Raw genomic sequence first — 14592 nt, forward strand, 5'->3', positions numbered from 1 at the left:
ATAGACTGATTCATTTCCCTTCCGTTTCTGGTGTGTATCTTATTCTGTAACTTACACAAGGTTAGAATTATATTCAGAGATACACATTTTTGTGGTGGGGTCAAGTGGGAATTCAGATATATATGTTTTATGTAAAGGAATCTTGACCTCCTCAGCATGATGTCAACAAAAACTGCTGTGCATACAAAGCAAACTGATATAAGCTCATTTTTCTTTAAAACATTACAGCAATTCTTAAAAATGCTTCCTACAATGAAAGATGTTGGAGTTTGAAGGTAATACCTGTATTTACTTCTTTTTATTCTGTTCTTGAGCTGCAACATTTCATGTGCACTGTTCTGAGCAACACCAACACAGAATGGAAAAACATATTTTTTCATTTCAATATAGTTTTAATCATGTAATTACAGGAAAAAACATTGAAACGGTTTTTATGGTGTTATCTACTTCGGCAACTTAGAAGGATGTGATGTAACAAACCAGTTACAAACTTAAAGACATATTTACATTATATACTCAAAGTAACAAGCTAGATTCATATTCTTTATGCAAACACCTACGGGATGAGTTAATTAAATTATACATCACTTAGTAGACACAAATAGCAGTTGAGGTTTAATGGAAACAATATACACATGAGGCACTTTGAGGTCATTAGGGTGAAAAGCATATGGCACCAAGCAAAAGAAGAAAAACCATGTACAGCTTATACCACAGCTTTAAACATGAAGGCTGCTTTTTCACCAAATGCTTTGATTTCTTTAACAAACCACAACTTTTGCAATTAAGGGAAACTTTCAGAGGGGAAAAAAAAAACCAAAATGAAAATCCAACATCCTCCTCAACCCCTCTTAATATTTGCAAATGCACCAAAGTAAACAAGTTTTATCCACCCAGATGCTGGACTAATAGTACCATAAGGCATCTTGTTATAGTTCTTGGGGTTTTTTTGCCAGCCAGCAATCCTGATCTTCATTTTACTAATATGAATGTATAGCTGTACTGGTTGCACATTGTGCCATAAGTTTGGAAAAGATTTAAAGTCTAATTTAAACCTGGGCATTATTTACATAAGTGTTCAACATCACCCTTCAGATATACACAAACATATCATTCTGAGGAGAACTCATCCAAAATGGGAATGTTATATTCCAGCATGCACAATTACGGCATTCTTTAAAATACATTTGCTTCTCTAGAGGAAACTGCATTGGTTAAGACTGAAACTTCTATAAGGTCTCAAAGAGTTTTATGATGTCGTGCTGTTTACTAAACAGTTACCATAATAATTGTAGATTATCACTAGATATTGCTTTAACCATGCACACAGCTGTTGGTGTATCCTTCACAGCTACCGAATTTCATGTGTGAGAGCACACACCCACCTGTGCATACTCACAACTTGATTTGTATCACAAAAGACCAGATTCCCTCGGCACGAGCATCAAAACTCCATCCCTTTGCTGTGGGAAGAACTTCAAGAGGGGAAATACATAAAATAATTATAATAATAAACCCCTTTTCTTAGAAGCCCAATGACACAATCAAAAGAATTTTCATTTCATTCCTGGTTCTTATGCTCCTGTAACAGGCCATCACAACAAATTTAAGCCTAACAAAATATATAGTTAAAGGATTTTTTACTTCAGTATTAATAATGCAGCTTAAGAGGCACGGTGAGCTAAAGCATCCCAGTCAGACTGCAAATGAGTACTGTGTAAATTCATGGCTAAAGCACACCCTAACCGTGTGCCTTAAGCCGCGCACGGACAGCCCGTTAACCGCGGTGTCACCAAGAGCGGCGCCTGAGGCCGCCGAGCTTTCCCCAGCAGATGGCGCCCGAGCGCCGCGCTCGCTTAACTCCCCCCTCCCGAAGGGGAAACGATTTTCACCGTAACCGAGGCTTTCAACGAGCGAGGGACTCAGCATTCAGTGACGGCTTCCAAAGGCTCGGGTCCCCTCCAAGCAGCACAAAGCTCTGATACTACATGCCCGACAAAGTGCAGCTCGGATGTTAAGGGCAAGCATTATGGATCGGAGGAGAAATTTCTCTATTTCCAAATGCCCAAGAAAGTATTTCAGAAGAGACGGAATGAATGTTACGTGCCACCAAAGCCGGAAGATGTATGGATGTAACAAGCTGTTCTGGAATGGGTTTACTTCCACTGCCTTCCACTGCTCATCTCCTAAATGTGACAGTGGGCGAGATCCCTAGCACCAGAGAACGTGTACATGTGCATGCCACTGAAACCAAGCCTTATGCAACCTCGGACCTCTGCATTTGTTTGGTCTCTCCAACCAGGCAAGCTGGCTGACGCTGCACAACAGGAACAAGCGAGCATGGGCCCATTCAGTAGCCCGTTTTAGATGATACAAGTCTTCAAAGAGAAAAGCAGAAGGTGAAAACAGTTTAGCAGCAAAGTGGTTAAATGCAAGGTGAAAATATTAATGCACACATTTAGTAAAAATATTAAAGTATATGTGTCATATAAAATACAGTACAGGGCCAGGAGTTTCACTATGTTTTATAGTGCTCAGAGGAAATTGCTAAAACTAACTTCTTTCTGAAGTATATATACAGTGTGATTATATAGTATTTTCTTATACAGCCAGCAAGTTCTTTTCTTAGGTTGTTCATACCTCTCCACCTTCAATTAGGAACTTAGCACTTACAAATATTAATTTTCTCTCATTCACTAGAAAAACGTCACCATTTTTTAATGAAAGTTGTTTTTAAAGTTAACAGTCTATTCTAGGCAACCAAGTTTAGCTGAAAATGTGTGAAGCATGAAAACCAACCAGAGTAGCAGCTTTCAAATACATAAACAATAAAAATCCAAAAACCATGACTGCTGCTACTGTGTCATATTCTTGGACTTCAGCCATCCAATCAACTCTTAATACAAAACTAGAAGCTCTTCCATAACTTCTATAGTTATCAAGATATTTGTCATCTTTTTCAATGTGAAATAATACTTTGAGATGATCTATGTACACAAGGTGGTCAAGTCAAGCTGTAATATAAATATAAATGTTTTCTTTTAAAAAGTATTTTACAGACAGATAGTTATATACATTTGCTCATTTTACTTCTGGGCTACAAAGAAAATTAAGGGGCCAGATACATGCAAAAATAAGTTACATAAAATATATTGAAGAAATGCATGTAAGTGAGAAAAGTAATGCATTTTTAAAATGAAATTATTTGGTTCTGTGTTTAAGAACAAGGGTATACTAAAGACTATCTGTCCCACTCCAGCCAAGATGTCAAACAGGCATGTTTGCTAATGAATTATGACTGTTTTTCAGTGTTTTACATGTTTTTAATAAGTAGTAAATGATTCTTATTTTATAACACAGCACAACATGTAATGCTTTTAAAAATTCTCTGTGGGTTAATTGATTAATTCTTACCTGAAAGTTAGACTTACTAAGTACAAAACCATAAGAAATACCATACACAATATACCAGCACTCATACACATACATAGACACGCACTCTCCAGCCTCCCTCCCCAGCCCTGCCTTCAAATTTCCCCAATTAAGAAGTTCACTCAGTTTTGCCTGGGCTTTAATTTATTTCTCAAGCTAAGTCTTTTGTTGTTCTTTTTGAAAAAAACACACAGTACTTTTGTTCTTGCCCATTCAAATTAGAAAAAGTTGTGGTTCAAAATAATGAGAACAATTTCACTTTTGTTATTAATCTTTTGTTTTAATCATAGTACTTGATAAACAGCTGAACAGGATCCTAGTTTAACAGAAGGATAAACAAGAACACTGGTGACAATTTGTTACAACTGCCTTAATGTACCTTTTGCTTAATGAACATTTGAATATGCAAGAAAGTATTTTTGGAGGACACCCCAAAAGAAAACAACTTGCTGGTTGAACAACAGAAACAATGTCCTTCTTGCTATTATGTTGAAATCAAAGTCATTTATATATAAAAATAAATGTTATGTTCTAACAAGAACATTTTAGACAATTACATCTGTGCTTAACAAAAAAAATATTGGTCACTCAAGACTAGAATAATTAATATTTTAAAGGTTTTTAGATTATCAGAATGCATGGATACAACTCAACACAAACTGTAGCTGAAGGGAACCAGGACTGAAAATATCAATTTGTCCATCTGGAATAAAAATGCAACTAAATTAACTATTTAAAATACTACTATGGAATGTGACAGTAGATATGGTCCATACCTACTATATCGGAGGGAAGGAAAGTTTAACAAGTAATAATTCGTACCTTACACATTTAGTTAAATATAAACATTTGTTATTTATACATAAAGTTGCTTCCAAAAAACTATTAATAAGTGATTTAGTTGCACTTAAAATCAGTTTCATTTCTCATTTGCTGAGTATTAACTTTTCTTAATCTTAAATCAACTGTCACTAGTGCACTTTTAGTTAAAATTTCCCCTCAGATAAGTTTTAATCCTTTTAAAAGAGCCCCCTCACCTAAACCGTGAATGTACAAAGTGGCAAAAGTTAATCCCTTTTAGTATAATCATAGTTTATATACTCATTTTATAGCCAATAAGAACAGGCTTTCCTTCGCAAAATCTCCTTCACAACTTGCGACAAATGCCACGCACTCAAAGCAAATAGTTAGGCGTGGCTAGCACTTGTAAAATGCCAAGGTCTGACAAGTCTCGTTGCTTCCTCCACATCAAGCATCTCTTACGTGAAAGAAGATTCCCTTCAGCTTGCCAAAAAGCTTCCACAAATCCAAGTTAGATGCTTCCTGGAAACAAAGATTTTTCAGCTCTGTTTGGCACAAGACTGATTCATCCTGCAGCTTTATGCTTTCCTCCACAGCACCCACACACCTCACCACAGTGATGGCATGCTCTCAAGGGGAGGTAGCAGCACATACATGGAGCAATGAACGAGAGCGCCACCAGTGCTAACCAGCGTAAGCAGAACTTGTCATCACTAGTGTCACACGAGCAAGGATCAGAGAAATCTCCTTCAGAGTCTGACATGCAGTGATACAGCATGCTCTCTGCGCAAAGCATGCAACTAACTTGGTAGATACATCTTTTAATAGGATCTGGCGCATCTTGACATTTTCCTCTGCCATTATCTTCATGGTTAAACCTTTCCTGGCAGTATATACAGCGGGAACGCTCACCATCCTCTTTTCTTCTTTTTGAGTTTTTAAATTTTGATGAGGAAGGCTGAGTTTTAAATACCACAGAACTCTTTGAGTCTTTTAGGGAATTCAACTTAGTTCCATCTCCACATGGGTATAAATAGTCAGATTTTTTACTGTCTGATTTAGAAAATGGTATATTTGAGTCCGCATCATCCCTCTCCAGGTCATTCTTCCACATGTCAGGATGCCTGTAGTCTGCATAACGACGTATCAAAATGTCACGAGGGTTTATTCTGACAATTTCATCTTCGTCCTGAAAACTAACGTGTCTGATTGACTTCAGTGGGACCTGAAAAGTAAGGCAAAGTAAGAGAAGTTACTATGGTGAAGTCCCAAATTTATGTCCACCTACAATGTTAACTTAGATTAGAAAACTAAAAAACCAAAACTTTTTTCTTTTGCTGACTGAGGATAAAAAATTCAGATTATTTTCTCACTACTAAAATTTACAAATATCCCCACAATAAGGAGTCCTCTGTAGGGTATTAGATCTATGAGCTTCAGTATTCTTTCCTGACTTTTTAGTCCCTCGTAAGAGCTTTGGGTATTTTGGTATCCACATAAAACTTGATGCAGATCTGTGAATTATTCTCAAAATTAGAGTATTAACATCTTAAAGTGGAAACGAATTCCACAGACTAATTATGCCTTATGTGCTGATTTCATGTGATGATCTGCTGCTTTAGGACTAACTCCCTGCTATATTCACGTGGGAACTCAGCACATCACTCCTGATGTCCAGAGTTGCCGAGGTAACCCTTGGGGGAACTCGGAAATCCTGGAATGTTGTCAGAAGTGCTTGGTGGTTGGATTTTGACCCTGCGCAGGATGTGCCACCTATATGAGGACGAGAGGATCACTTGGTAATAAGTGGTGAAGGAATTGATTAATCACAGGGTGAAAGCACAGGTTTTGGGATCTTGGTACAGGGGAGTTCTTAGGAGGCAAGATGGAGGAATTAGGGTGTGCACTGTCCTTCTGCTCTTCTTCTTGTCATCCATCTTTGATGGTGATGCTGGCACTTTGGGATTTGTTCACACTAAATCTGCACTTGTTAATAAAAGTAAAAGGTATTGGAAGGTAAAGGTAAATATCTTATACATAGTTTTTAGTATAAAAATAGACAACCGCCCAGAGGGAGGTCAGTGTGCCCATGGCTGTCTTGCTGGGCAGACCTCTGTCAGGCTGGCACACAACTTTGTAGATAAGAATTAATAAACAATATTGAAGACCGAAAAATCTGAAGAGTGCTTTCGTCCTTTGGAGCGTGGGCTGCCTCAAGGCCATCCTAAGCCTAACCAGGCAGAGACAACAGGCCGAGAACGGAGACATTCACTACTGTGTTATCCAGGAGAAGCTTTCCTTAATTCCTACTCTAAGTCTTCAAACTCTCTCAAATTCATAACAAGAGCACTGAATACTGGTAACTAATTATCAAGGCTGTGTTCTAGATAAGGATTTCACAGTATGAAGAACATTCAATAACAGCCTCTTCTGAATGCATCTCTCCTTAGATAATATACAGTCCTTATATTGATTAGTTTAGGACACAAGCAGGCAGAGACCCAAGTACTTTTTAAATTCTCAGCTTGTAATGAACTGACCAATATTTAAGACCTTATACTTCAAAAGGCAAGTAGTAAGGAATGTGCTAAATACATACAAAACCATCAGAGAAATAAGGTGAGAATTCTTGTTTATTCTGCCTCACAATAAAAGGGTGTGGGAATGTGAAAAAGTTGACAAAGATGACAAAATTAAGAGAATCATCCAAACTGAAATATTGTAGGCCTTAGATATCTAAGTGTAAGATAGTGAATTGCCACTAAATGTGACTGAAATCACATTACAAGTGACTTGCAAGAAAAGGTGCAAATAATTACAGGATAAAAATTTAGCATGTGTATAAAAGTAGCTCCTGAAAATAGCAGGCAGTGCAGCAAAAAAGCAAGAGTCTCAGTATGCCTCAGTATTTCCACCTTACAGGCAGACAATTATTTTTCTACACTGTAGGGCTATTATAATTAGAGCCAAGTGGGCTTCAAGTCAAATTCTGCCTTTTTCTCTGTCTAGTGCACAGCCTGTAAACCATTTCTCAGAAAAGACAGAATACCCTTCCCCTCTCTAACCTGTTAGTCTTACAAATTCTTCCAGAATCCCGAATTACTTGGGAATAATCTTTGGCATCAATAAAATGAGAGGGTTTATCTTATTAGTACTCAAACTAATGAGAATTAATGTATCACCATTCCATAGTCAAGTACAACAATTGAACTGCATGTTCCTAATCTGTTGCAGTGTGTGAAACTACTGGAGATGTTTTAGGTTAAAACACTTCTATGTCACTTTGCATGCATCTATACTCCTACTGTGCTGAAGTCTGCATGTCCTGATTTTGGGGTAGAGACAGAGAAGGGAAAAGGGAAGGCAGCTGGAAAAGAGGAAGGAAGAGCTTCTTAAAATATGCTATCTTCTGATTATGTAAGAATTATCTGTAGCCTGCTCTAACCATCACTTCCCTGCTCAACAATCCTTGTGTGATGAGTACAGAACTGTAATTAGAGATGCTTTGCCCTGGGACTTTCAACTGGAGTATGCTAACAAGAAAAATTTTTTTTCCTTGGCTCCAAGCCACATAGTTGAACTTCCACAAGGTTTCAAGGATACAGGGAGAAGAAAGGTTATACCCTATTCAGCTAACATTGCTTCTCTTCCATACTTCCCCAGGCTCCTATACAAGCAGTTAAGCTTCCCCTTTGCTTATAAAAGCAGACTGCTTCTCAGCCCTATTCTGTTTCAAACAAGAGGAATAATCTATTGTTTAGCAGAAATAACTAACTATGGCTAATGGGTTTATTTCAAAATTTTACAGCATAAATTTATTTAAGAAAAAAGCTGTAAAAGTTATTAAATTCCAAGGCATATAGGATCCTTACCCTGCTGTCCACATAGAATATTATGCATGCACTTAAGACAGTAAATAAACCCCATTGTTTAGAAGAAAAAACCCTGAATCCTCAATACAAAAACACCCCCTCAACTTCCCATTGCCCAGACAGTTAATAGCCATTAAAGATTACTACAAACACTAACAATGGTAGAATCTGACCTCTCCTTAGCCTTTGGAGGCTTTTTATTTGTTTGAGCAGAACACACCACATACATAGAACTAATTTATTTTTTTCAAGTCTTGAGTCCAACACCTAAAAATGCTTAACTGGCACATTACAAATAAGGCACCGCTACATTCTTTAAGGCACTGATATTAAGAAATATTTTTGGAGCAGAACATACTGAAAAATAAGCAAACTGAAGAAATGCTGAAACGAGCTTACTCATTGGGTATTAAATGGGACCTATGTGAATGCATGAAGTACATGAAAACTTTTGAACAATTCACAATCCAAATTTACATAGGTAAAACAGCAGCAAAATTTAATGAAAATAATGCACTTAGTCCTCTAAACAGTCAAAACTAAAACTCAGTACAAATGTTATCTATGTGAAGCTGAAGCAGGAAGGGAGGACAAATGTTACAGCAAACTGAAATTTCACAGAGAATCTGATTCCGAACACGATTAGCCAACTGGAAATCAGACAGAAAATTTTTGTTGGTGCAACTGAACGCACAAGTATCACACCTTACTTGAAAGTGCGCACCTTTAAACAAGGCACAGTCATTTGCTTGGCACTGTAGCCTTTGCTGCTTCTCCTCAAAGAATTACACCTGATTTTGCTCATCTTGCAGCTTCTCAGTATGAAGACACCAGCAGATGCCTACATCATTGCAAAGTACTAAGTTTAACACACATCCATGTATCAGAAGCTGGAAAGCTGAAGGGCTTGAGTATTTTTTACTAACAGTCAAAATATTACAGGTAAAATCTGAATTGTCATTAATAATTTATTTAGTTGGAGCATGTACTTGAGCTATTTAACTTATGAGCACACTCTTAAGTAAGAATATTCAAACTTATTTACACAAAATTGAAATAAACCCACGAATTAGCTCAAGATCTGTAGTGCCACCTGGTCACATGCATGGAGTTTACCAGACCAGTGCAGTGTGTGCACATAAAGAATGTGAAGTTCTGGTGACCTGCCTATGTTCCAAATGTGTGTACCACAAGACCATGCAAAAAGCAGAGAGTGTCTGTTGCTGGCAGGAGGTGCTACAACAGGAGAAAAATATTTAAAAGAATATCTGCTTAAATTTTCATGGAATCTCCCATAACTTCACTTTTCAAGAACTGAATTCTAACATTGTCATTTGAAAGAAATTTCTATTTAATTTCTATCAGACAGACACAGATTAATCAGTTTAACACAATCTAAATTATTACTTTTTCAGTAGTCAATTTTATACATGCTTTTAAAATATACAGGCATTTCAAGCTGCTGCACTTTTCTTTACAATGCAAGGAAGACTAACAGGACATATATCACTGAGTACTGTAGCCATTAGCTGCAATAACCTCATCACCAATCCATTCTATTCTAAAAAACATTTACAATTCTCTTTGAAATAAACGAGAAGAGAGAAAAATATGTGTCTTAACAGAAACAAAAGGTAAACATGTACCTTAACAGAAACAAAAATATGAGGTGATGTACATGAAGAGATAATTGGAGTAGATCAACGATTAAAGATAAAAAAATAATAATTTCAAGCTTCTTAGTTCCCCAGATAACACTGCTTGCTTCTTTTGCCCAATAAAACAGATTAAAAGTAGCTGATATAAGACTTAAGTACAATCCTATTTTTCTCTGCAAAAATAACTGAAGGTACTAAAAAGCTTTATTATAAGCAGTAGAATTATTTTTGTAAGTCTTCAGAACTACCTGAACTTGCATTCTGCTTTGACATCTGTTATTCAGCATATTCTAAAAGCTTTCTATGTCTTTGGTTCTAGACATAAGACCATCAAATTAATTGTAATCCAACTTACTAAGACTACTTCCACAGTCTACAAAAACTCAGTTCTTTTAGCTTTAGAAAAAAAGAAAAATATATAGTGATATATAGCTGTACCGATGGCTGAATACTTTTCAATATTTCTAAGCAAAACAGTATTAATATACATGTAACTACAATTGAGCTAATGTCCAATTAACATTTTCTGAAAAAAAGTGAACAGCTTTTTAAGGCTGCAGATACTGAAATCTGCAATACAAAAACAGACTTCAAAGAAATTAAATATTTATTCATGTAGTCTGGTGCACTACAACGATAGGTAAATACCTTCACAAAACTTTACCTCTGTCATAATAATGCTGTAATATTTCAGCTGCAAAGTTTGTATTGAACATTTCAAGAAGTTGAAAGTACATGGACTTGGAACGCAGTGATTTCTTGTCAGAAACTACATACTGTGCCATTAGTACAGCAAGCAAAGAAAGGATTGCTTCTTTTGTTGGTATACTTACCTGGTTAGGTTGGCTAGGAAAACAGGCTCTCCTGGTGTTGAAATCCTCAAATGTTGAAGGCCGTAAATTTGCACTGTTGTAAGTTTCACTGGTTACTACAGTTTCATGTTGAAAAAGGTGATCTTTCATTAGTGAACCTGATGTATTTTCTTGAGCAGTCTAGAACACATAAGGAACTTCCATGAGATGATTTTTGCATTTATATAAAAACAACACCAAATCCAACCAGTGCATACATAGGTGTGTTAATATTCCATATAATGTGTTAGAGGTATCTATAAACACTAGTAATCTTAAATGCACATTTTTAAAGCATTTAGAAGTAGGCAAGTATTTTCTTTATTTTGAATCAGCCTTTGTAAATAGAGAATTTCTCTGCAGACAGTACACAACTTTGGCACTAGAGATACGTGCCATTGAAATACAGTTGCAAAATCAGACTTCTTTAAGGAAATAGATATTAACCTGTCTCTGAGATGTTTTCTCTAACTACCCATGAAGCTGCCAGTATTTACAAAAACACAATTGGAGAAAAAAAAAATTGGAGACTATTTTATAAGGCAAAAGCTAGTCAGATCTTTTAATAAATTAAAAGCAAAATCAGCTGAAAGAAAAAAAAATAACCTATACTGGCTCAATTAAAATATCTAATTGCACCAAGTGTGCATTAGACATGAATGACAGTCATTTTGTAACTAAAGTTCTATCAGGCAACTCGATACAAAAGTGAGACTATGAAGCAATACATGATGAGATAGCTGCAGGACCTGTGCTATTTAAAAGAAGGAACAGGAAGTGTGTTTGGGTGGAATACTGGCTTGTAAGATGATCCAGTTTCTGAAATGAATTGAAAAATGAACAGTTCTCATTCTTTAAGCTTGACTGACTGGGACATACTTAGGATACAGCACAGCATTTTGATACAAATTCCATTGAGCTGCCAAAAATATACTGTATGTTCTGTTTGCATTGAGGGATGCTGTAAAGTTAACTGGCTGTCATTGTGGATAGCACTGAGAAAATTCTGGCATCATCCAGCTTCCAGCAATGAGAATGTTTCAGCTTTATTACAGGGATTTGTATGTATCAAGAAAACATTTAGAGGAAAAGAATAAGAATACTACAGAAAAATACTGAGGCAGAGGCAAACCTAAAGTTTTGGCAGGTTAAATATTGACCCAGAATCATTAGTTTTCACTTATCAAAGTACTTAAGGAACTTATTCTAGGATTACATTAGTACCTCACATACATAAAAGCCTAATGTATCAAGTTTTAAGACATCTAGATAGCTTGAAGTAGCTGGCTGGTCTGTAGCTGATTTTGTAGGAGAAAGAAAATCATCACATCACTAAATTTATATCTATTGTTTCAGAAGCCCCATGTGGGGAAACATTAAATTTAGTAATTCATTCATGATCAGCATAATTAATACTACAGAGCATACAGGTCACTCAATCAGGGTAAAGTACCCCTGAAAATTTTTGAAGACAGGCAAAATACCAAAAAGAAGTACTATTGGCAGATCCTTAAGCATGACACCACCACAAAGTAATTGACTCTGTTATTGTCAGAACTAAATTTTCTGGTCAAACATTGTTGGAAAACGAGTATAAAAGAAATATTGGAATGACTAAAAAGAATTGGACTTCATATATGTATACTTATTTTAAGAGCAAAAAGCATCAAATATTAGTGCAATAGCAAACATCTTCAAAGCAGGAGGTACTCCTGCAGATACATTGCCCAATAACATAAAAAGCTTCCAAAACAGTGGCTCAAACTACAGAAGAACTGTATTCAAAATGAGGAACAACCATTTTTGGTATGAGCAATGTTTAAAATTACTACAAGCATTTAAGCTAAGAGCCAGAAGCCATTTTACAGAAATCACAGTGATAAGCATCCCCTTTCCCCTTCCCCTGGCAATTATAAACTTTAGTGGTGTAGGAAGAAGGGAGCAAGCTGCAAAAACTTCTACTCCTTCTTTCCCAGGGAAAAAAACATATACTACTCACAAGCCTGTTTTTATCCCTGGGTGAGATTTGCAGCAGCCTGCATTATTTCCTGTCCCTGCAGGTGATCCATGCCTTTCTTCTTTAAAAAGAAACTATCTACACTATAGAGCAAAAAGGACACATGCACATGCTCACACAGGCAGACACAAGTACTTCCCTTGGCACTCAAGGAGGGCTCCATCTAATGAAGGACACAGGCACGGATCGCCTCTGACTGTGCTAACTAGCAGTGCCAGATGATGCACTAAACCCAAACCTTACTCTTAAAGCAAACCTTCATGCCCTATACACAGCAATTATCAAAGAATGCTTTTAGAAAATTCCAACACAGATACCACAATTCAAACTAATTGACTTCAAGGACAAATTTCAGGGTGGCAGCAGAGAAAAGCATGTGACCTTTTGTAAGGCAAGAACTCGCCAAACAGCCTTTCTGAAAGCACAGTGCTCAGCTTACCATCCCATACCCTACAGGTAAGTGGACACAGACTAACTTCTGGTATTAAAATAAAAAGCAATCATGTCAGTCCTTTAGCCAATAAATATTCACTAGGCTGAATTACAGAAATGCAAGATGAACCTGGTGAACTCTCTGCTTTTAACTAAACTGCAGTTTTAATACAGTCAAACCACGCTTATTAGTATCAAAAACCTTTTCCTTGGACAACTTCCTGCTCCAATGTGATGTTTTATTAAAAGGTCATAAACATCTGAAAACCCACATTTATAATGGAAACACTGACAATCTGAAGTAGGAAGCCCTAGAAACAAAAACGGTATTGTGTTGAAAATGCATTTAAGTAAGAAGCAAACATATAAAGTTTTCCACAAGAACATATACAGAACAAATATACAGTATCACACACTAACACAGATGCACACATTCTCCCTTTCTACTGTCCAAAGCAATTACACCGCCCACATTCAATATTCTTTAACCACAGCCTGCAAAGTACAGTACTGGCATAGGTTATTCAGTATCATCTGTAAAGCAACCTACGCCAGTTTTTAATGCACAACGGAAATCTGGTTTGCTCCCAGCTGCTGGTATAATAATTACTGTCCTATGGTTGCTAAGAGATACTCTGAATTTTTTTCCAAGACTACTAAAACATTTCTGTGCGCACAAGCAAAAGGATGCTGGGTAAAGCAATAAAATGACTCCAGCTGTAGCTCTCCAGCAGAATTCAAAGCCAGATGACAGCTGTAGAGAAAATGAAAACCAGACTGAGCTTCTCTTGTTCTTCAAATTTTCTCTCCTTACTTCTCCCAGTTTGCCAGAGTTAAGTCTGGGAGAGAATTCAACATTGTTCTGCAAACATTGTTAAAAATGTTCTCCTCTAAGTAAGTTTAATGATTACACAGAAGGATGGATGAGAAACCACATTTCCGCTGCATCCCAGTTCTTGCATTTACTTCCCATGGGGCCCGAAAATCTGCTGCTTGATGCTAACAACACAAGAAATGTTTTAATGCTTTTTCCTTAATTTTTCAATTCTGAATAAATTATATAGGTTTCAAAAACATCTGAATGACTTCCTTCTGCTTTGGCTATATCTGAGACTGATGGAGCAATATATTTGGCAAAGAAACTCTATTATTTTCAGGTATGTGTTTCTGACATAGGCTGAAATATTACCTAGGTTACTCTAAATATTTCATACAGTTTAAACTAAAAAATAAGATATTTGACATGTCTCTTTCTTCAAAGGCTTTACCACCTGGATATATAGAGAACTCTACATATAAAGAGGCTGCTAGGAATACTGGTGAAGGAAAAAAAAATTCCTCCTGTTTTTTATATACAACTCCAATAAAAAAAGCTTAATAAATCAAAATGGTTTAGCACAACATATTAATAGATTTATTTGAAATTGATAATATGAATTAGTATTACTTTTAGTTCTAAGAACTGGACCTAAACAATTTATTATGTGCACTAAATATTTCTAATCTTTACTGTTTTACCATGTAGTATT

General features: G+C 36.4%; 1 protein-coding gene across 1 annotated transcript in view; it reads right to left on the reverse strand.

Annotated features, from left to right (window-relative positions):
- Positions 1-310: 310 nt before the first annotated feature.
- The window catches only part of SPRED1 (sprouty related EVH1 domain containing 1), a 61987-nt gene continuing 47705 nt past the window's right edge, over positions 311-14592 (reverse strand). Inside the window, exons 5-6 of the mRNA XM_058807385.1 lie at positions 10597-10755; positions 311-5458 (exon numbers count right to left, since the gene is read on the reverse strand). Of these exons, the coding sequence (XP_058663368.1) occupies positions 4799-5458; positions 10597-10755 (819 nt within the window). The 3' untranslated portion in view covers positions 311-4798. The remainder of the gene's footprint in view (positions 5459-10596; positions 10756-14592) is intronic.

Source organism: Ammospiza caudacuta, chromosome 6, assembly GCF_027887145.1.
Source record: "Ammospiza caudacuta isolate bAmmCau1 chromosome 6, bAmmCau1.pri, whole genome shotgun sequence".
Classification (NCBI taxonomy): Eukaryota; Metazoa; Chordata; class Aves; order Passeriformes; family Passerellidae; genus Ammospiza; species Ammospiza caudacuta.